This window comes from Schizophyllum commune (genome assembly GCF_000143185.2).
Source record: "Schizophyllum commune H4-8 unplaced genomic scaffold SCHCOscaffold_8, whole genome shotgun sequence".
Classification (NCBI taxonomy): Eukaryota; Fungi; Basidiomycota; class Agaricomycetes; order Agaricales; family Schizophyllaceae; genus Schizophyllum; species Schizophyllum commune.
Genome location: NW_026089545.1, coordinates 1,401,563 through 1,422,556, shown reverse-complemented (window position 1 = coordinate 1,422,556; position 20,994 = coordinate 1,401,563). Strand labels below are relative to the sequence as shown.

The following is a 20,994-nucleotide window of genomic DNA, read 5'->3' as shown; positions in this document are numbered from 1 at the left end:
GCGATTTGGATGCAATGTTGCGTTGTCATTACTACGCTACAGCATGAGCTCTACCGCCAGAGTAAGAGCGTGCGAGTAGTTCTATGGGTAAAAATACAGCTATTCGAGACCGTCATTAATAGTTATGCAGCAAACCGAACAGGAAACCAAGAAACACGATTAAGAGACGCCATCGAGGAGCCCAGAATATGCTACAGAGACGTCAGGGAGGAAGAAATGTTCGTGGAAGAGTCGTCAATGTGGGTGTGTATGCAAGTGAAGGGGTAGAGTGCGTGAAAGGACGGTAGCTGGAAGCGCGGTGCCACTGTTCAGTGTTCACATGACCACGGGCTGGAAAGGGTTCGTCTTCATGCTCTTTCGCGATTCCGCCGGCAGAATCGTGACCTGGTGCTCGTCGTCGAAGGGCGTCACGAAAGGGTTGACCGGGCTCTTGCCACCAGCGCCAACGCCTGCAATCCCTGCGGACGAAGCGTCAGAGACCGCGGGACTGGGCTGTGCGTCCGCGAAGGGGTTAAGTAGTGTCGAGGATGACCGCGCGGGGACAGTCGTCAACAGACGTGTCGTCGGCGTCAAGGACGTGGACGAGGTCTCCTTGCTCCCGTTGCTGCTGCTGATGGACCTGGAAGGAGGAGGACCAGCAGGTCTTGGTGGACGCGCACGGTCAACAGTCAAGTACTGCTGCTGCTGAGGCTGCTCGAAACCATGGTGCAGAGGTGCAGGGAACGGCGCCGGACGATGGTGAGAGCCCATATCAAGCGGCCTTTCCAGCGAATCTGCCGTGTAAAAGTCCTCGTTGACGTCCGCCGGCACCGAGACCCGAGGGTTCTTCGTAGGATGCGGCGCGAGTGCCTCACCCTCCTTTGCAGCAGCCCTCATCGAAGACAGACGGGGGAAGGTGCGGGCAATGGCTCCGCGAGCAGGGTGCATCGGCGGCGGCAAGCGACTCTGCGTCTGCGTGCTTTCTTCGCTAGAGCTGCGGGAGTGGAGGGTCGAGGCGCGCGTCGTCGGGCTGATAATGTTCACCCATGGTGTCTGCCTACGGGTGGTTGTAGGCGAAACCGACCACCGCGAGCGCTCCTCGGGGGAGGCGTCCTGCTCCGTTACCGCGGGCATCTGCTCGACCTCCGCGACAGGACGCGTCGTCCCTGCCATGGCACGGCCAACCGAGATGCGAAGGTTGGGCTTGCCACGAGTAGGCGAAGGAGACTCGTCCGACTGCGTACGCCCTCGCCCAAAGAGGCGAGCGAAGATGCCAGGCTTGCTAACACTCTCCTCGGAGTCGTCATCGTCGTCCTGATTCCTCGTCGGCACCGCCTGCAGCTTCAAAGCGCTAGACTCAGGCTTCTCCTTCTCGCCCACTTCGGAGGGTGCGGCTCCCCTTTCCTTCTCCGACCTCGATGAACGCCCGAGAGACCAAGGAGTCCAAGGCGAAGGTCGGGGAGATGGCAGTGGGGTGAAGGATGGCAAGTCGTGCGCAACGGTCAAGTTCTGGTGTTGCTGCTGCTGTGAGGCAGGCGCATCCGCAGAAGGACCCTCGCGGAAAGGCACGACCAAGCCGTTGATGCCCGCCCTCTGTTCGCACTCCCATCGCTTGCGCTCGCGAGCGTCCCTCGCGCGGGCGAACCACGCAGTCCAGAACCACGCGTTACCGCCGGAAGGACCCTCGTCAGGCGGCGAACGAGCGCGATGGTTCTTGCGATTCGCCCACATCGCCTTGCCATACGAGTGCCACCAGATGATGATGAGCCCCATCAGGACGACAACACCCCAGAGCCCAACGAAGATAGCGAACATGATGCGCTCCTTCTTGAGGGACTCAGTGTACGCACGGACAAGCTTGTCGACGATGCCGTTGTCATCCTCGCCGTCGCCGCCATCGCCACCGCCAAGCGCGGCGGCAGAGATAGGGCGCGAGACCTCCTTGACGCCGTCGGGACTGAGGACGAGGACGGTCTCGTTCAGCGTGGGCAGCTCGACCTGGATGTTGTCGTGCAAGAACGTGAGCGCGTTCTCGATAGCAACGATCTTGCTACCGAGCAGACAAAACACGAACTCCTGCACTGGCTGCTCGAGCGGCGTGTTGTTGAAGACGCCCTCGATCGCGTCCTCGACGGTGTCGTAGAACTTGACGAGTGTATCGTTCAGCGTGACGGTCGTGGTGTTCAGCCAGCCGAAGACCCCGCCGTCGATATGCTGCTGCATCTCCGCGATCTGTGCGTTCACGTCTGCAGCATACTGCGCGGACTGGTTGTACATGCTCCCGTTGATCTGCGTCGCGATGTTGTTGGAGAGCGTGTCCGCGGAGGCCGCCGCGCGCTCGTTGTACTGGTCGACGAGCGGGTCGAGCGCGATGAGCTGGATCTGGACGGACAGCAGGCCGACGAAGCCGATCAGGAAGCAGGCGAGCGCGGGCGCGTGGAAGATGTAGTGCAGGAACCACGTCAGGTTCGTCGTCTTGGTCGGACCCAGGCGAAGCCGGCGCGCTGTGTTGTTTGCCATGCGCGTCAAGATCGGATGCTGCCCTGCCGCTTGCAGCATGAGCATGTTGTGGTCCGTAAGCTCGACGTTCGGGGCGCCACTGCTGCCAGTCGCGGGCTTCGACTGGTATAGGACGGGATCGGAGATCCACGCCTGGCGAGTGGAGTCGAGATGCTGAATCTGGCTGCGCCACTTGTACCAGACGAGGAAGCAGTTCAGGCCAACAAGGCAGAGGGCAATGACAATGATGATGACAATGCCAATTTTGGTGGCCTTGATGATGTCCTGCCCCAAATCGTCGACGACAGACGTGTCGAGGTCGTCGCAGAAGCGGACGGTGTTGGTCTCCGGCAGCTTCATCAGCGACGAGTTGAAGTGCAACCCAGCGAACGTGTCGTTGATGTCCGCCTTGAGGAGCTCGAACGGTGTGTTAATTCTGCACACTTGTCAGTACACGATGTCTGCAAAAGCTGTGCTTGTACGTACACTTCCTCGATGGCGTCCTTGATCTCGTCAAACGTTGGCACTGTGTTGTTCAGGCTCGTGAGTGCGTCCTGGAACGTGGTGGGGAGGTTGAGGTTCGTGAGGGAGGAAAGGTCCGGCATGTCGATTTGTGGGGCAGAGATGTCGTCGAAGGGATTGATAGCATTGATACCGTCGATGGCAGTCTGGAAGGCCGAGTTGGCACCGTTGATAGCACTCTGGATGGTGTCGGCAATGCCGTCTGCGATGTTTTCAACGAACTCCTTGACCTATACAGAAAGGTAATGTTAGCCACGGTCCGATTCATGCCCGGCGCAACAACGCACCTCATCTGCCGCACTTATAAGCAGCGATATACCGCCACGGATGATGAGCTCGACGAAGCAGAGCAACGTGGAACGGTAGATATCAATTATGAAGTTGATGATCGCCTCCATGATCGTCAGCGCGAGGACCATAGTGGCACGAGCGGCGTTCATGGTGGCATTGACCGAGTCCGCGAACAGCTCGTTGCTGCCCATGGCCATGTAGCGGGGGAGGCTGGCCGACGACGTGGCAGCGTTCTGCGCGGCCTTGCAGCTGGCGATCATGTTGGCCTTCGCACTGTCAACCGAGTCCTGCATAGACGAGGAGGATATGGCAAGCCGGAAGGCAACGAAAAGAAGGGAAAGGATGGGGTACGCGAGCCATGTGAGCGAGAGGAGGTGGGGGAGCTCGAGGTAGGGCTTCAGGGCGTTCGCGGTCGTCACGGTCGTGGCATCGTAAGTCGGCGGGGGCGACATCCAGCGTGGATATTCAGACATGGCGGGTCGACCGGCGACGCGTTCGTCGTAAACAGAAAAGAGGGACGAAAAGAAGCACGCCCTTCATTTTTACCAAAGACCTTTATAACGTACGCACCGGCCACGATGGTCATTGTCTGCTGAAATGGGAACCGTCACACCCAATTGTCTGTCACGCGTGACATGGAGTGACATCCATTGTTCGTCCCGCTCATCACACTCCGCCGGTGCCCTCGGTGCTTAACGGCAGTGTGAAGGCCGTGATGTGCCCATGTATTTATCTACTAACCGAAGTGGAAGACGTGTACACTTGAATCCTACTTAGAAAATTTGGGAAAGCCGACAAGCCAGGCGGACCGTGACAAGATACAGCTCTGGAGTGCATACCCGTCGCGTTTGCCTGCACTTTGTCAGATCCTCCCGTTTCAGACGCAATGTACCGTGCCTTGTGTCCGCGCTGTGTGGACTCCATTCCTCCGCCACCTCACGACGGACGTAAGAGGTAATTCTTTTGTATCCAAAAGGGGATATAGCCCCGCTGCTTTTTGTCTTTTCGTCCTCTGCGTGACCGAGTCCACATGCATCGTACGGTGTTTGCAGGAGTTGTTATGCAGTGGAGCCCGAGGTTACGTTCATATCGATGGATTTACTTCCTCGGAGCGGACAGATACACGACAAATGATTCTCATCCTGACACTGAATCTACACGGAACTTGGACTTGTCTACAACATCGTTCTGTCACAATCCTCTACACAGCAGTCTATTCACCGGGGTATTCCGCTTAGTTCGTCTCTGCGTCGGTGTACTCCGTGGTGGCGAAGCCAATCTGGCCCTTGCCGCTGTCGTACACGGTATAGAAGCGCTCGAGGAACGCGTAGCCGTTGATGAAGTCGAGGCCCTGGCCGGACGGGGTGCCAATGTCGGCGACGACAAGATAGATCGCGTCGTCGCTGCCGCCGATAACGCTGTTCAGAGCGCGCGGCCAGATCTGTGCGTTCGCGGTGAACTCGTAGGTGTCCTGTGAAACGGGTTAGCAGGCTACCCTAGCGAGAATGGAAGGGCTACCCACATCACCGATGTTGAAGAACAGGCTCTTGAGCTTCGAGAACTGGTCCTTCGTGATGCTGAGCAGACCGACACTGTTGTCGACCTTCGCGCCGGTCGCCTTCGCGTACGCCTTGTAGGCGTCGCTCGCGAGGTATAGGAGGGTCGTACCGGTGTCGGTGATGCCAGCGTTCTTCTTAAGAATAACGGTGTCGCCGTACTTGATCGACTGGTCGATGCCCCAGTAGTTGGAGGCCGGGGAAGTCTTGGTCACGGGGCTGTATAAGAACATTAGATGGGCAGAAGAGAGGGGAGGAGGAGGAGAAGACGTACGTGTACTTGATGTCACCGGTGTGCTTGGAGTCATCGACACCGCCCCAGATGAGCTCTCCATTCTGGTCCTCCTCCTTAGTGGTGGGCTGGAAGTAGACGCTGATGACCTGGTCGTCGATGAGCCCCTGCTTGAAGGCGGAGTCGACGACGGTCGGGATCTCGTCGTTGGAGTTCTCGAGGGTGCCTATTGCAGCTGGTCAGCGAACACGTTCCTAGTTATGCATCAGACTACTGCTCACCCTGCGTTAGGCTAGTGGGCCCGATGCCGAGAATGCCATCATAGCCGGTGAAGCCAGACGAGGTATCGGCGACACCGATGGACTGCGAGTCGATGACAAGGTCGCTGGTGATGGTGACCTTGTCGGTGTACTCCTCGCCGGAGAAGTAACCCGATCCATAGCTGACGGAAACACCGGATCCAGTGTCCTTGGACGTCGAAGACTTGGAGTATTTCTTGTCGGCACCGACCCAGGTGTTCGAGCTACCAGTGTCGACAATGAGGCTGTCTGTATTGCAGTCAGCATTCAGCGTCTTCGTTACATACACAATTCACGTACACTTCGTCGCATCCGCGCCAACACCAACATCCGCGCTGTAGATGACCGCCTCGTTGGTGACAGGCTCGTCAATGAGGCCCTCATCGACGGCCTGACCCTCCTTCTTGAGAGCCAGGGCCTTGAGCTTCTGCACGCGCTGCTTGCCCGCCTGCACCAGGTTGTGGCCGCTCGTCACGTTCAGCTTCCGCGTCAGCTCGAACGAGATCGGCGAGCGGTCGACGAGGATGGGCTTCGTCGCGACCACCACGGCCAGGAGTAGGGGACCGAAGGCGGGGCTAAGACGCATGCTGGTCTGAGGCTGAAGGGGATGGTAGGAGGGGAGGTTGCGACGGTTGGCGACGAGGAACTGTTGAAGGCCTAGGGGTCTTTATACCCTGCAGCTATCGCGCAATGGCATATGGCCTCCCTCGTCATGGGTCTTCTAAACTATGCACTGATGAGCGGAATGTCGTGCAGCGCCCCTTGAGCGTAGCCGGAGGGGAACTCACCACAAGATTCTGGTAGCGCAATGTCGCCCTACGGCACGAAATTACCGTGATGTCGACTTCGGGAGCATGGCAGGCAGGCAGATATCACATCTTTAGGAGGGCTGCATGGCGTGCATCGTGCTCTGGATGGTGCTGCACGAGTGGTCTCTGGTCCGTCACTCCAGAGAGGTAAATTAAGACGACAGAGATAAGAATGTGGCGGCCGTTGATCCAGCATGCGAGACTGTCGCTGCCTTGAGCAGCCCGCGGACCCATTCGAGCGTTGGACTGACGAGAGAGCCAGCAAAAATGAGCACCTAGACATGGCTTGTTATGGTCTGTCGCCGGAGAGGCAGTCTTGCATGTTCTCCTGGTCATCATGCAGTAGCAGAGGGACCATGTGCTAGGCATCGTTTCGCATAGTCTGGCCACGAGGGTCTCGCGAAATGAGTGCAATGGGCTCAGCATAGACGAAGATGGCCTCAACGTGCGATTGAGGGGCTACAGGTACGCAGTTACGGACTGTGTGAACCCGGAGATGATGGCGGTCAAGAAAGGAAGGTCGTGGGACTTCTGGACGGTGCGCGACCGGCAAACGCGGTCAGGTGACCGTGTAATGATCGGCCGGCCGGCCGGAGGCTCATTATGGCCAGGTCGAGCGCGTCGTCTTGCCACAAACGCTAACAGACCCTGCCTCCTCCTCGCCAAGGATTGCTCCATATCCTTCGAGTCATCTACCCTCATCGAGTAAGAAACATCTCTTTGACGCGAAGTAGAGCATGCTGACCCCCGTCACCAATCAGACAGCACCCGGCGCCAAAAGACTTTTTCCACTTGGAAACGACCTTTGCAGACTGCCATGGCCGCTGTTTCTTCTTTTTCCATGTACCAAAGCACTTCGGGTATGGGTATCTCCCAGATCAACGGGAATAATGGGTGTGTTTCCTTGTCTGTACTGTGTTCATCGTCCTTTCAGCTAACGATCGCATGCAAGGCAACCTTCTACCTCGCAGGCGCCGACGCCTGTTGGGTCTCTTTTCAAGAGAAAGCCAATCAAGATCACCTTCAACACCCGCCGCACCTCGAGCCTCCTTGAAAAAGAGGACGATGCATTGGCGAGCACCTCTTTTGTGCCGCCCCAACTCCACGCGAAGAAGTCAGACAACACCACACAAAAGAACAAGGCGGCGAGTCCGCCTCGACAGCCGCTTTGGGATCGACCTCTCGCGTTTGTATCTGCGGGAGGCGCCATCCAAGGCCCGCAGCCCCCCTCGACGGTTCCTGCCGCGCAGCCTTCGGTGTCGACGAATGATGCGCCACCGGCTTCTACGCCACAAGCGTCGCGTCCGATGTTCGTCAGCATACCTCCTGCGCAGACTGTCTTCTATGACGGCGAGGGCGCTTGTGAATGTGGCAACACATGCCTCAAATGTTTACTTCTGCAGGATGTAGCGAAGTGAGTAGGAACCAATTCCCGCACGTCCTCGTCCTGATCACAGTGTGTTTCTAGGTTCTCCTACATCGTAAATAAGGGACCTCAGTTACCGTCTTCGACTCGCGCGACAGGTTCGGTCCATTGAGATCGTCTCTGCAACACTTTGAACGGGTTCACTTTCCTCTTCTGCCCGGGTTTCTTCCGCTCAGGCATCATCCAAATGTATCTCCTTATATACCTATGCTACCTGCCAACAAACCACCTAATTTCTGTCTCGAGCCTGGGAGCAGATACGTAGCACGAAGTATCACCTCAATTCTAAGAAGTCGTGTACATGCTTCATGACCCCCTCCTAAAAGCTCGCAGCACATCGTCATGAGTCCAGTGTGGCAACTCCTCTTCCTCGTCCAGCCCAGGATCCGACGCGGCCTCATCGCTCCCATCCGAGCTATGCACCGAAGACATCCCGTCGATGCTGGATGTTGGACTATACTGGTCATCATCGTCATCATCCCCCACGACTTCCTCGCCCAAGTCCGCCTCCTTCTTATCTGCCAACTTCCCGCAGTTGACGCACCTGCGCTCTGCGCTGCCTGAAGGGACAGACAAAAGCAAAGTTGACTCTGACTTGGTGGATGCTTCATCGGTCACCTCCCCGCTACCGCTGTCTTCCGTCTCCTCCGTCGCGTCGACGGAATCCTCAGGCTCGTCTTCGTCTGCCTCCATGTCGGCATGTCCTTCGTCTTCCACCTCCTCTGTGGCTTCTTCTTCCTCCTCTTGGGAAACTTCTTCCTCTTCCTCCTCTTCACCGTCTTCCTCGTCTTCCTCGTCTTCCTCATCCTCGTCCTCCTCTGCCTCTCCCTCCTCATCCTCTTCCTCATTCTCATCCTCGTCCTCGTGACCGTCATCTTCCTCGTCCTCATCGTCCGATATGACGTCAGGGCTTTGGTCAACGTGCACGTAGTCGAGGTCTGCGCGCCACACATAGCTAGCGCTCTGCTTGATGCTGACGCCCGCGTACTCAAATGACACTACTTGCCCATCCTGCAGCTGCGAGTCCGGACGTAGAAAAAGGGATATGTCGTGCATATCGCTGAGGCCGAAGTCAAGCTCGCGGGCACCAAGTAGGGACGGGAAAGCTGTGTTGAAGGCGCCACTCCTGAGATGCTGGAGGTACGCTGCGAGATCGTCATAGAGCCCAGGTTGTTCAGACATGTCTATCCAGCGCACTGAAGGATGAGGGTAGCGTATGTGCGCATCTGTACATCTGGGCAGCACGAGATGCTGCAGGCGAGCACAGTACTGCAGAGATTCCCGTAGACCCGGCAGCGGGATGTGCATCTCGAAGATTGACACATGGATGCACAAGTATTCGATGTCAGCGCAGTTTTTTATCAAGAAGGTCTGAAATCCTGTCTCGCCGAGAGCGCCAACCCTCTGTGAGAAATCTGCTGTCAGGTTGCGCAGATGTGGCATCGCCCAGCTGTTGGTCATCGCGCTCCAGAAGTTGGGTAGGGAAGACATGATACTGAGTGTCGTGAGCGTGGTGAAGATGAGTTGCGGCAGCCGGATAGCGTTGCCACCGCTCGCAGACAGGCCAAAATGAAGCGATTGAAGATGGCCACAAGTCCTTTCCAGTATGAGGACTATCTCTGGCAGGTCGAAGCCAGAACCGCAGCTGAGGTTGAGGTTGACGATGCGATGGATATGATGTACAGGCAGGAGCTGCAGAGGAATGTGATGGTTGATGGGCATATCATGTTGATGCACGCGTATCGAGAACGTATGCAATCGCGAGCACAGCGCAAGAATCGCCTGAAGGTCCTCATTGTAGAAGGCAGCGTGGTGCGGAGCGACGTAGCAGGATATGGTTATCGACCTGACCATGTAGGCATAGACACTTTTCGTGAGTGTATCCAGAAAGGCGGCTATCTGGCCGACGCTGCGCAAGCCGATGTTCTCGTACAGAATCTCGGCAGCGGTTATGTGCCACGAGCGGCAGACGAGGCTGAGGGCGCGCTTGGTACTCATAGATCGAATCCATGCGTCATCACGAGCCTTGTAAAGCGGGGTGGTCAAGAACGAAGGCGGCACAGCCCACTGGAAGATGGCAAGAAGAAGTTCTGGTGGAAGTTTGGTGATCGGTCCGCGGCGAAGAGGCTGTTGGACTGCATGTGAACAGCTAGCTCTCGCGCACAAGTATAGGCCTACCTTGAACGAAATCTCGAGTTCCCCGTTATGTGCCTGCTTCAGTTGCGCATCCGTCAGAAAAGACCTATATGACTCCAGCTTGTCTGAAAGTCGCTGATTTTGCTTCACAAGTTGCCTATTTTCTGTAATCAGCCCCTCGCGCTCTTCTTGCCATGAGCTGGACTCCATCTCTAGCGCGCGAGTCAGGAATTCCATGGCGAAGTTCAACGAGCGTAGCGGGTGAAGCGTCTTCTCGGACCCAGTGGATGTCTCGCGCACAGCTCGATTTTGCGAGCCTTTCAGAGCCGTTCGGGCGAGTGAGGGACAAAGGCAACGTCGCGTGCATGCATCAATTGACCAGATCATTCAGCGTCGGCTCCGCGGATATCAACTTAGCACGTGATCTACATATTGCCAAACTACGGGTACTGGTAAGCTCAGAGCGTAGCTGGCCTACCCTCTACCACGATTCCTTCCTATCTCTGTGAAACTGAATATCAGTATTTCTCAATTTAATACGACTGCATCAGGCCTTAATATCACTACCGACTATATTTTCTTGCGCTACAGCAATCTATTTCGGAAGGCCGCCAAAACTTCTTCGTGCGTCCAGATGGGCTCGACTTCACCACGCAAGCAAATGTCATGGTCGGCAGCTGACAAATCTGATGAGGAATCCGAGTTGTGGACCCATGAGAGGGAAGATACGATGGAAATGGTGTGGCGAAAAACTATTATACACCGTGGGCCTTCGAGCGCGCGTAGAGTAGGTTCGCAAATCAAAGCATTTCGATAAGAGGCCCCCCATGCCGTCCTGTGACACGTCCGAGTACTGAGGCGCGATGTAGCATAATATTCTGTCTCAAAAGCGACTTTACGAGGGTTCAATACGAGAATCGAGAATGAGTGATGGTAAAGCGACTGTAGGTCTCTGTAGGTGCGCCACGAGATTCCCACGCGTTGCTTCTGGACATGTCTTGATGTCCGTCTTCGTCGTCTTCCCCGACATTGCTCAGAGAAACCATGACCTTTGACCTTCTCATCGTACGATTGTACCTATGGGATGACTAGCGGCTCGTGGCCTAGCTTGATCGCATGACGCGCTTCCCGGCGCATGCGTGTCATTGTCTTCGAGGCTGTTCGAGCTTCTCAGCTGCGATGCCTATTCTGGTCTATCTCTCGCCCTTCTACCGGTCGGAAACCTCGCGAATGACACACTTTACTCTGACGACCACCTCTCCACACCGCAGCGTCGCTGGGATCGGGCTGCACACATAGATCTAACGACAGTATCGCGATGGACGACACGCCGGCGTATGCCCCGGACAACTCGTTCAGCAGCAGCGAGCGAAGAAGCGGGGACCGGAGGAGCAGCGCAGGGGCGCAGAGTAGTAGCGGGAGGGGTCGCCTGACGAGCTTCGGGGAACCGACGAGTACTGGAGGACGCTTGACGAGCGGAGAAGGCCTTGCAAGTGGACGTACGAGCAGAGCTGGACCATCTTCGTACCCCATCAGCCCATCCTCCTCCCAAGTTCACCGCTCGAGGACGAGCTCCAGCAGCTCCTGGGTCAACCTGCCTCCTATCGAACCACTTCGCGTAGAGGGCTCGAGACCGCATCCACCGCCGTCCTTCAAGCCCTTTCCCTCGTTCGCGGACACCGAGTCGGGGTCTTGGTTGAATATCCCGATGCCAGAGCCCGTGCGGCCCTTCGCAGTCGAGAGGCAGATCTCACCACCTCGGCCCCTTCCAATCCCTTCGCCTCACCCGAACGCACGCGGTGTCAACGATCCCGTACCTCACGACCCCTCTCACTTCGACCCACCTCCACCTGCCGCATCGCTACCCCCCAACGGCAGCCCCCTCCAACCCTCCGACTCGCCCACCAAGAAACGCAGCGGCGGGTTCGTCGGTGGGTTCATTCGTCGCCTACCTAAGGCCCTGAAGCCGCGGCCCAGCGAGAAGTCCGTCACCCGGCAGCGTAGCGGGACGACGAACACGATGGGTAGCGTGAGCACGCTTCCGCGCTACACAAGCAACCCGTCCACGCCGGACACGAACATTGCAGGCCTCGGGGCGGGCGCGCGGCTTGCGGGACGGCACGGGCAGATGCAGAGCATCCCGGAGATCCGCGTGCCAGCCGCGCTGAGTCGCGCACCGACGCCGCCTCCGGACGGAGATGCGACGATCATGCGCTACAGTGTGGACGATATCCCGCCGAGCTTGAGGCCGGGGGTGGCGGGGCCTTCGACATCACCGATGGGCGGGGGTGTGACGGTATCGCCTATCCGACCACTGTCGCCCAAGCGGTCTAGCGGCCATGGTTCAAGCTCAACGTACAGGCCACCTCCCTCGCGGCCGACCTCTGGCCGCCCGGACTCGGGCACGCGACCCGACTCGGGCTTGGTGTTCGCGCATCCTCCTGAGTCCGATCCGAACACAACGCATACTACTGGACCACCAGCAGACCCAGGCAGCCCTCCTGATGATTCGCACCGTGCCGTGCAGGCACATTTACGCCCCGCTCCCGACTACTCCAAGATGGGAAGCCCTGTGCGTCCTGGTCAGCCGCTCAGCCTCTCGACTACCGAGCCCTCTTTCTCCTCACAACTGGGCAACCCGATTACGCGCTTCTTCCGCGCCGTAAACACGATGCCTTGGGTCGCCGAGAACATTGTTGGTAGCTACCGCCCGCCGCCACCAAAGAAGAAACTGCAGTCGTGGTACCGACAGACGAAGGCGACCGCGAATGCGACGACAGCGAGGAGGATGAGCGGAATGAGCACGCGGACGCGGACGACGATTGACCTGCTGAGCTCACGGTCGCCGAGTCGGTTGTCGGAGACGTCTGCGGGTTTGTCCAGTCCGTCTTCGCCGCACGGGGACCGGGGAAACTACAGGTCTTCGCGGCCTCGGCCTCGTACTGCTCCCAATCATCGGCGCAGGCATCGCAGCCCAAGTGAGATTCCGGATGTCCCGCCACTACCGCCTGGCGTCTTCGCCTATCCATACCCTTACGGGTACCCTGCCCCGCATGGTTCGCCCAAGAGTCACTCGACTCGGACGTCGTCCACCACGCATCGTCGTTCGGGAGGTCACCGAGATGAGTATCGTCACCATCGACGGCGAGCGACAGACCCGCGTTACCCAGGTGGCTACGCGCCGCCTGCTGCCCCGGGAATGTTCCAACCCTCGCCGTCTGGTGTGTATCAGCCAACGCCGCCGACACCGTTGTACGTGCTGCAGTCGACGGGCGGGTCCCAGGGTGCGATGAGTGTGAGCTTGATGACACCAGTGTACGCGCAGATGCCGCTGGCGGCTCCGCCCGCTGGTTCGCCCGCGGGGACTGCAGGTCCCCAGAGTGTTGGTGCTCACACTCCGCAGGCTATGCCAGGAGGCATGCCTCCTCCCATGCCGGTACCGACGACCGCTTGATGTTGCTTCTGGAACCTTGGTGTGTGCTTTCGGACGTTTCGATCTTTATTCCCTTCTCGTTTCCAAGTCGATGCTTCATGTTTATTCGCTCTTCTGTTCTGTTCTGTCCTTCGCTTTCTCCGCTGTTCTTTGTACCCGCTCTGTATTCTTATCACAGGACAATGCAATGTGTAGCCATTCAGCGAATACCCCGAAGGACGTCGATCGAGCTGATCATGGGTTGATCTTGACCATGATCAATGCGGGCACCCTGCCATACGGCAGGTTCCTAATTCCATGCGCTGCCCTCTCGCCATTCTCGCCCTTCGCTGCGTGGCCAGGACCGCAGATAAACCGCAGACTTCTGATGTCCGCGGACCCGGAGCGCGGATAGTCCAGCTGACGGGCGCCGGGACGTCGGAAGGTCCGCCGCCCGCCGATCGACGTGGGTGGTGCTACTGCGACAGCAAGGCCCTTTTGCTCTTTTCCGCCACCACCTCAAGACCAACGACGGCTGGGGGAGCACGATGGTCGCCATTCACCGATTCTTGGGCGTCGAGGAGCTCGTCTTCGACCCCGCTCATGGCTATGTCACGTCCCCGCTCTTCTCCCCTGTTGTACTTGCCTCAATCCGTCTGCTCCTGGGGTTCTACGCGCTCGTCACTCTGATCTTCGAGCTTGCATGGGACGGAACACACTTCCCGGAGGACTTGGATTCGTGAGTGGTCATGAGACGCGTGGAATGCACGTACTGACGAAGGTGGCGCGCAGATATTTCTCGTACTTCACGCACCTCTCGTACATCGGCCTCTGCAGCTATTTCTTCGCTGCTGGCGTGCAAACGCTCTTCTATGCAAGATCTGGACAAACATCATACCCTTTGCAATACTGGCCCAAGTTTCTCCAGGCCCTTCATGTACTCTTATTCGCCACCATCGCCACCTTTCGTACGTTCTCGTGCGCGTGCACATTTTCGACGTATGCTAATGTATCATTCCAGCCATCATTGTAACTGCCGTATTCTGGGGTCTTCTCTCCTCGCCCGATACGATGAGCACGACCTACTCAGGTGAGTTGACTTTCGCTCTTGATTTACTATGCTGATGGGCCTTCGCATTTAGCCTGGGGGAACATCTCCGTTCATGCAATGAACCTCATCTTCGCTATTCTTGAGGTTTTCCTCACGAATATTCCGCTCATGCCCTGGATGGCGCTTCCATGCAACATCGTATTTTTGGCCGGCTATCTTGGGGTTGCGTACATCACGTACGGCACTCAAGGGTTCTATAGTACGTGCCCATCGCTCGTCGAGTTGTCTCGACTTGTTGACTCACTCTTCACACAGCCTACTCCTTCCTCGACCCTGTCAAGCAAGGCCCCTACCTCGCCGCCTACATCGTCGGCATCGCGGTCGGCGAGGTCATCATCTTCTCCATTGTCCGCGGTCTCATCATCCTCCGTATGCGCTTGTGCCAGAGGCTGCGGAAGACGGCGCCTTACGAGGATAAAGTCAGGGAGCCCTCGAGCCCTGAGGTCGAGCAGTGCGAGCTGGACCCCGTCACGTCGCGAGAAAAGAAGACCATGTCGCTCGTATAGGTGCCCTTCCAAATCTGTAGGTTTACCAGCTTAGCTCGGCGTTTTTCTCGCTTTGCGTCTCTCCTTATTCGTTCAGCTGTTGTACCATTGTACATCGTGGCGTGGGCCCATATCCCTTTCTCATGTAGGCATGTGAGGACATGTGGACTGTTGTTGTATCGTTGCAATATCATATATAAGCTCGTCTGGCATAGGCATGGAATTGATGATTCTTCACGGTGCAATTGGACGGCCGCGTAAGTCTGACACGAGCCTCGCTTCCTCAGAACAGGCTGCAGACGATGAAAGGAGAGATGCCCAGAGGCTATATATCATTCAAGTCGTGAGGTAGATGGCATAACATCCGATACATACAGCTAGTCCATTGTTTTCCGACAGCAAGCAAGACGAACATAATTCACAAACCATTTCGACCGCAGGTCCGGTTACCCGTTGTAGCAGGGGCCATCGTGTGTACCAGATCCTGCGCGTGCACTAGCCTTCGCAAGTGTCAAATCCCTCATGCCGCCCGCGCTTCCCTGTCAAGAATATACACATCAACACTCTCATATCTGTGGCATAAACATGAGCAACTCGTACATAGCGTGAGCGTTCTGCAGCGGTATCGTGTACGTCTCGCGCAGGTGGAGCGAGATGGGATCGAGCGCACGGCGCAGCGCGGAGAGTACCGCGCTCGCGGTCATCTGCACGCTCCAGAGGCCGACGGTCTTCAGGCGCTTGTTCATGTTGGCCTGGGTGACGTGGTAGGCGAGGGCGTTGTAGATCTGAAGGAGAAGGGATCAGTCGGTCGGTGAACGGGTGACTGAGAACTGGAGGGAGACCGCACCTTATCAGAGATATCGTCCATGAGACCAGCTAGGAAAGAGGTTAGTATGTGTAGGGTATAGCGCATAAGTGCTACGCACTCTCCCACATCTGCAAGACACATGAGTATGCCGAACACACGAGAAAGGATATCAACTTACTGTCCAAGCCCCATCGAACTCGCTCAAGTCCTTCACCACCCGCGCCCGAATCGGTACCAAAGTGTGGTTCGCGCTGCAGATCCAGTCAGTACCTGCCCCTTCCACATATAGTACCCAACTCACTTCATAAACGCCACAATTGGCCGAATGAGCGCATTGTTCGCCACGGAAATGTCATTCGTGAAGATCGGCACGCTCGCCTTCACATCCCTAAACCGCAAATCAATATCAATCACCACGCATGGCTCCGCGCGCTCGATCCCGTCCGAATCCGGTGCAGACAGCGGGGGCTTCGCGAGCTCGCGCTGGCCCGGGATGTGCTGCTGCTGCCCGGGGATGTGCTCGGAGATGGCGTCGGCGAGCTCGCCGAGGATGAGTTGGAACGGGAGCTCGTCCTCGGGGTCGTGGGGGAACTTGATGTCGAGGACGGCGTCGACTTTGCCGGAGGTGATCCAGGAGAAGGGGCCGTCGGAGGAGGTAGAGCGCTGGAGGTGGTCGATGTTGACGCCGTCGATGCGGACGCGGGACTGACGAAAAGCAGTCAGTATTCGACCTTTTTCAGACGCGCAATCCCAGCTCACCATCCTCGCCCAGTCGCTGTCCCTCGTGTCCGCCTCGTTCGTCCGCCCGATACTCTGCGGCTTATGCAGACTGAAGAGGCAGTTATCAAACTGCCCCACGATACTGTCCGCGGACAAGAAGTCGTAGAAGAGCCACTGCTTGCGGAATATGGGGAAGTCCGCACGGAAGATCGACGCGGTGTATGGCCGGAAGGCATCGGGCTGGTACACGGTGACGAGGACATCCTCCATTTGCAGCGACTCGAGCTCGAAGTCGCCGGGTTGAGACTTGTGCCGGAAGTCGGCCGGGTTGAGGGGGTTCTCGGGGTCCCAGTGGATGGAGCGGCGGTCTGGGAGGGCGAACTAAGCAAAGGGAGAGGGACTGAGGGTAATGGGGAAAGCAAACATACCGATAGCTCCACGCACGCCTTTCACTACGGCATCCTTCACCAGCCCTTTGCCATCCAGCCAGCGCCACAACGACAATGTCACATCCACCGAGTCCACGTTGAGGTCGAACATTGTGTAGTTGTACTCCTCCAGCAGCTGCTCCGGGACCTTGCCCGCCATCTGCGGTGGGTGGCCAGGTTCGCCTTCCTCGCCATCGCTCTGTGCCCTCTTCTCGTCTTGCCTCTTCTTCTCCTGCTCCGTGGTGTGCGGGCCGCGGGAGATGTAGACGTTCTTGAAGCACAGCTTGGAGTCGCGCCATTTGGGAACAATGGCAGACTCGAAGACGATCATGATGTCGGTGCCGCGGGTGAGGTAGTCGCTGAGGGCCTTTGCGATGTAGTCTGGCAGGCTTCGTTAAGCAATATGGCTCGCGCTCGGAAGGTAAGTGCTCACGTTGTAAGCTCAAGCTGTTGGCTAACCAGAATACGGCGGATAGGAAAGACGTTCTGTGATAGTCCGTAAGTACATGACAGCGATATAGCACGATGCATTTGCTACTGACGTTCCAACCAGGATCCAGATCGTCTGGCTCATCACGAACCATGTAAGGAACGCCGAAAAGTCGTCCGCATTAAACTTCCGGAAAGACCGCAGGGCCATCCAACGCCAATGTATGCGCAGCCGCTCCCAGAATCCACTCGCCGCGTTCAACATGGCCTCGCGCGTCGGACGCGTGATGTGCGGCATGGACGCCATGGTGCGCTGCACCCAGCGCGGGTAGTTGTCCCAGTTGGGCGGCGGTCCGGCGGGAGGTATGTTGCCATCAGCAGAGGGTTGGTCTGGATGCGAGGGTGGCGGGAGGGACGGATGGGCATCTGGACTGTCCAGCAAAGGGGTCTTGGGCGCTTCGACTTGATCGTGAGCCGCTTGTGAGAAGGAAGGAGGTGGAAGATTGACGACGTCGGTCTCTGGAGGGGACACAGGGGGTGTAGACGTGGCTGTCTGTGATGAAGGGGATGACGAGGTGATCGGCGGGGTTTGCAGCGCTGTAGGTTGCTTCTGCGGCTCTGTAGGCAAGAGCTCAGGTCGTTCTGCAGGAACATTAGAGTGCGCTGTCGTCGATCGTCCCTCGGCTTGTCGCAGGTCGGCGTCTTGTATCGGTACTTCTTCTGACGACTGTTCGTGTGACCTTCCCGTGTTTGCGCCACCAACGGCAGCTTGTGCGGTACGATGGGCTGCAGCAGACTGTCCAGTAAAGAAAGTATCGTCGTTGTCGAAGACCGATTGTCGTTGCCGATTTTTCTTCTTCTTCAAGAGCGGCGCACTTGTATGAAGTCCACAACGCGCCTGCCAAGAACCCAACACTAGTCCTTCCCTTATCCTCGAGTCCCTCATGAGGGTGCTAGTCGACGCTGTCAATGGTCCCCTCGTCCGCCATCTAGTCGCCGCTTGAGTCGAGGTCGTCTGCGGCGCGCTGCCGTATTCTTGTCGCCGGAAGAAGTTGCGTATGACATGGTAGCGGCTGGGCGCGGTCAACGCTGGCGACGAGGGGCTGTACGCGTGGAGGGAGGACGCCAGGCATCGCGACGGGAGTATGCTGGCCATCGCACTTTGCGCCGTGGCGCGCAGTGATCGTGAGCGGCAGGTGAGGGAGGCGTGAGGTCACTACGATCAACCAGAATGCATGCACAAATACCAATTTCCATTGTTCTTGGCGGACAATACAACCGGCCCGGCTTCCGAGGGCGTGATCAGAGCGTGTCGTGCATCGCGGTCTTTGCTTTTGACCATCATCATCATCTTACTTACTCAATGTCCTCCGACTCCTCGGCGTGGGATTATCCTTCTGACATTGCATCTATTTTCTGTGTACAAGATCCATCCATGAGCTATGCCTCAGCAGTAGCCGGTGCTTCAGGCGATTCAGACCGTAGCGATCCCAAACCCGCATCGACGAACAGCACCGACAAGGAAGACCATGCCCAAGCATGTGGGACGGATTTTGAATGCCATTCGACTGAGAACGCTCAGCTTCAAGCACGACACAAGCGCCTGCGGGAAGGTCGAGACCATTACAAGCTTCTTTCCGAGAACACCCAGCTCACGGTAGAATGCCAGGCGCTCGAGAATGAGGCCGCAAGATACAAGGTGAGCGCGTTTGCTATCGTCATTACGCCGTTAAACAACTATGACAGTCCCTCTACGAATTCCCCGACGCTACGCGGCTGCTGTCCGCGCCTTCTCGTCCTCGCACCATCACCGACCTGCCACCCGAAATCATGCTGTTCATCTTCGAACGCGCGGTCGCGCCGCCCTTCCTCGCCAGCCCCCTTTACACTGCCCTCGAGACTCCCTGGCTCACCGCCATGTCCACCAAGTGCGCCCTCAGCCTCGTCTCCCGCTCCTGGCATCAGACCGCCGCTCAAGTTATCTACCGCGACGTCGGCCTTCGCAGTATCGGCCAGATCACCGCCTTCCTGGAAACTTTACTCAACGCCCGAATGGACCTCGCGTCGCTGGTCCGGTCGATTACGATGGCCTGCTATGTCCCGCATCAACATGAGGAGATATACAATGATGATATGCGGACGATCTTGCTGTTGTGTCGACGATTGCATAGTTTCTCGATGTGTTCGCGAGATGGGGCTCATTGCGACTTCTTCCCTCTGCAGCTCTGCCCGCCGTCGCTCGTCAGGGGTATCGTTCACCTTCGGCTGAGCGAACACTTGTGGTATTGGGAAAATTTGATGGAGCTTCTCGCCACCTCAAGTCACTGCCTTGAAACCCTTCAGCTGCCTCTCGCCGATCATGGAATCGATAAATATGCGCCATCCGGGCTCGTCTTTCCCGCGCTGCTCACGCTGACCCTAATATCGGATTACGACTCGATATTGCGAGTGGCTGCGAAGTGGGGAATGCCGCGCCTCCAAAACCTAACTCTGAACGGCTTCGGATTTAACAACACCGCCCAGGCCCTGCAAGCGCTTGCCCTTCAGAACGGACAGTACGTCAAATACCTCCATCTACATAGCTCAAGTCGCCGCCTCCTCGACGATGACATCCAAGCCGTCCAATTCTTTCCGCGCCTCGAACACCTCGTGCTGTCTCCCAACATGTTCGGCACCCTGGCACACCCGGCCCTACAGTGGATCGATCTCTGGGAGCCCCAATTAGACAAAAACTACGCCGGCGATACCAATCTCCTCGGCCTGCCCAACCTGAGCGAAACCCCCCTCTTTCAAGAGGTCAACACCGAACACTGCCCCTTCCTCCGCGGCATGCGCTCCCTTGACCACGGGCTCTTCCATATGTGGGACTTGCCAAGACTCCTCAAGCCGTGCGCAGCGCCGCCGCTGGGCGAGTACACGGCGTGGGAGTATCCGGGCGTCTGCGTGAAGCAGAGCGCGAACCGGGTGTGGCGGGGAGATTTGGAGCGCGTGCATGTGGATAGGAGGATTGATGAGGAGAGTGAAAGTGAGGGCGAGAGGGATGAGGATGAGGATGATGAGGATGAGGATAGTGAGGATGAAGATGATGAAGACGAGGATGGGGAAGATGAAGAGGATGGGAATGGGTACGATGAGGATGCTGAAGATGGTGCAGGGTCCGACGACGATGTTAACATCGGTAAAGGCGCGAACGTTGACGAAGAGGACGCTGTTCCGTTCGCATCAATCACTCGCAAACGCTCGGAATCTCTCCTGTCCCATTCCACAATGGACGAAGACGACAGCGATGAGGCGGAGGCCAAAATTGATGAAGACGAGACCGAATGCGACGACGGAAATGACGACGACGGAGAAGATGCTGACGAGGACGACGATGCCTCCACCGACAGCGATGAGGAATCCAGCGACGAAGACGATGACTCCGTGTTCTATCCCGACTCCTCGTCGTATAGCGATTCTGACTCTGTGCATAGCTCGGATACAGAGGGAGATGTGGAGGAGCAAGTATCTGATAATGAAGAGATACCACAGCTGATGCATGACGAGGCCCTTGCGATCTTTCGACGCTGGCCTCGTCTTGGTGTTGACTGAATAATATTCGCTTGGTATCCCGACGAGTATATCACTCAAGTACCACATACCTGTAGTACAGGTATGTAGCAGCCTGTCCAGTAACCATTCAGTTCTGTGCTATATACTAGTTCCAACGATCGCGGAGAACCCGGTAAACATCGGGGATTCAAGAAATGGCGAACCTGAACTTCAGCTGTCACGTGGTATCGCATGGACTCGTGAGGCGAGTACGGTGACGCGGAGAGCGGGCCGGGCTCGGCTCACGGAGATGATGAAGAA

At 57.3% G+C, this 20,994-nt stretch overlaps 10 protein-coding genes across 10 annotated transcripts; 4 read left to right on the top strand and 6 right to left on the bottom strand.

The window, feature by feature from the left end:
• Positions 1–7: 7 nt before the first annotated feature.
• On the bottom strand, positions 8–3,876 carry SCHCODRAFT_02750231 (uncharacterized protein). The gene is made up of 3 exons (XM_003030482.2): positions 3,288–3,876; positions 2,965–3,230; positions 8–2,914 (listed from the first exon to the last, which is right to left on the bottom strand). The coding sequence occupies exons 1-3, from the start codon at positions 3,762–3,764 to the stop codon at positions 316–318; spliced, it is 3,342 nt and encodes a 1,113-aa protein (XP_003030528.2). The 5' UTR covers positions 3,765–3,876; the 3' UTR covers positions 8–315.
• Positions 3,877–4,525: 649 nt separating this feature from the next.
• Positions 4,526–5,964, bottom strand: SCHCODRAFT_02703034 (acid protease; the record flags this gene model as incomplete). The annotated part of the gene is made up of 5 exons (XM_003030483.1): positions 4,526–4,762; positions 4,814–5,066; positions 5,122–5,305; positions 5,361–5,627; positions 5,679–5,964. 5 exons carry the CDS (start codon positions 5,962–5,964, stop codon positions 4,526–4,528), a joined length of 1,227 nt encoding a protein of 408 aa, XP_003030529.1.
• Positions 5,965–6,076: 112 nt separating this feature from the next.
• On the bottom strand, positions 6,077–6,703 carry SCHCODRAFT_02345780 (uncharacterized protein). The gene is made up of 2 exons (XM_050342442.1): positions 6,167–6,703; positions 6,077–6,104 (listed from the first exon to the last, which is right to left on the bottom strand). The coding sequence occupies exon 1, from the start codon at positions 6,611–6,613 to the stop codon at positions 6,251–6,253; it is 363 nt and encodes a 120-aa protein (XP_050199265.1). The 5' UTR covers positions 6,614–6,703; the 3' UTR covers positions 6,077–6,104; positions 6,167–6,250.
• A 301-nt stretch (positions 6,704–7,004) lies between these two features.
• Positions 7,005–7,725, top strand: SCHCODRAFT_02669616 (uncharacterized protein; the record flags this gene model as incomplete). Its single annotated transcript, XM_003030069.2, has 3 exons — positions 7,005–7,081; positions 7,140–7,601; positions 7,656–7,725. 3 exons carry the CDS (start codon positions 7,005–7,007, stop codon positions 7,723–7,725), a joined length of 609 nt encoding a protein of 202 aa, XP_003030115.1.
• A 51-nt stretch (positions 7,726–7,776) lies between these two features.
• On the bottom strand, positions 7,777–10,092 carry SCHCODRAFT_02547201 (uncharacterized protein). Its single transcript, XM_003030484.2, has 2 exons — positions 9,792–10,092; positions 7,777–9,740 (listed from the first exon to the last, which is right to left on the bottom strand). Exons 1-2 carry the CDS (start codon positions 9,984–9,986, stop codon positions 7,920–7,922), a joined length of 2,016 nt encoding a protein of 671 aa, XP_003030530.1. The 5' UTR covers positions 9,987–10,092; the 3' UTR covers positions 7,777–7,919.
• Positions 10,093–10,901: 809 nt separating this feature from the next.
• On the bottom strand, positions 10,902–11,620 carry SCHCODRAFT_02345748 (uncharacterized protein). Its single transcript, XM_003030485.2, has one exon. The coding sequence runs from the start codon at positions 11,386–11,388 to the stop codon at positions 10,990–10,992; it is 399 nt and encodes a 132-aa protein (XP_003030531.1). The 5' UTR covers positions 11,389–11,620; the 3' UTR covers positions 10,902–10,989.
• Positions 11,621–12,739: 1,119 nt separating this feature from the next.
• SCHCODRAFT_02669613 (uncharacterized protein) lies at positions 12,740–13,042 on the top strand (the record flags this gene model as incomplete). Its single annotated transcript, XM_003030070.2, has 1 exon — positions 12,740–13,042. The coding sequence occupies one exon, from the start codon at positions 12,740–12,742 to the stop codon at positions 13,040–13,042; it is 303 nt and encodes a 100-aa protein (XP_003030116.1).
• A 549-nt stretch (positions 13,043–13,591) lies between these two features.
• SCHCODRAFT_01129121 (uncharacterized protein) lies at positions 13,592–15,002 on the top strand. Its single transcript, XM_003030071.2, has 5 exons — positions 13,592–13,900; positions 13,954–14,129; positions 14,183–14,251; positions 14,304–14,471; positions 14,528–15,002. The coding sequence occupies exons 1-5, from the start codon at positions 13,710–13,712 to the stop codon at positions 14,776–14,778; spliced, it is 855 nt and encodes a 284-aa protein (XP_003030117.1). The 5' UTR covers positions 13,592–13,709; the 3' UTR covers positions 14,779–15,002.
• Positions 15,003–15,323: 321 nt separating this feature from the next.
• Positions 15,324–17,449, bottom strand: SCHCODRAFT_02508137 (mitochondrial distribution and morphology protein family 31/32; the record flags this gene model as incomplete). Its single annotated transcript, XM_003030486.1, has 8 exons — positions 15,324–15,542; positions 15,605–15,633; positions 15,740–15,816; positions 15,867–16,270; positions 16,325–16,653; positions 16,714–17,094; positions 17,147–17,199; positions 17,256–17,449. The coding sequence occupies 8 exons, from the start codon at positions 17,447–17,449 to the stop codon at positions 15,324–15,326; spliced, it is 1,686 nt and encodes a 561-aa protein (XP_003030532.1).
• A 1,128-nt stretch (positions 17,450–18,577) lies between these two features.
• SCHCODRAFT_02703028 (uncharacterized protein) lies at positions 18,578–20,733 on the top strand (the record flags this gene model as incomplete). The annotated part of the gene is made up of 2 exons (XM_050346967.1): positions 18,578–18,841; positions 18,889–20,733. 2 exons carry the CDS (start codon positions 18,578–18,580, stop codon positions 20,731–20,733), a joined length of 2,109 nt encoding a protein of 702 aa, XP_050199264.1.
• Between the last annotated feature and the right edge of the window lie 261 nt (positions 20,734–20,994).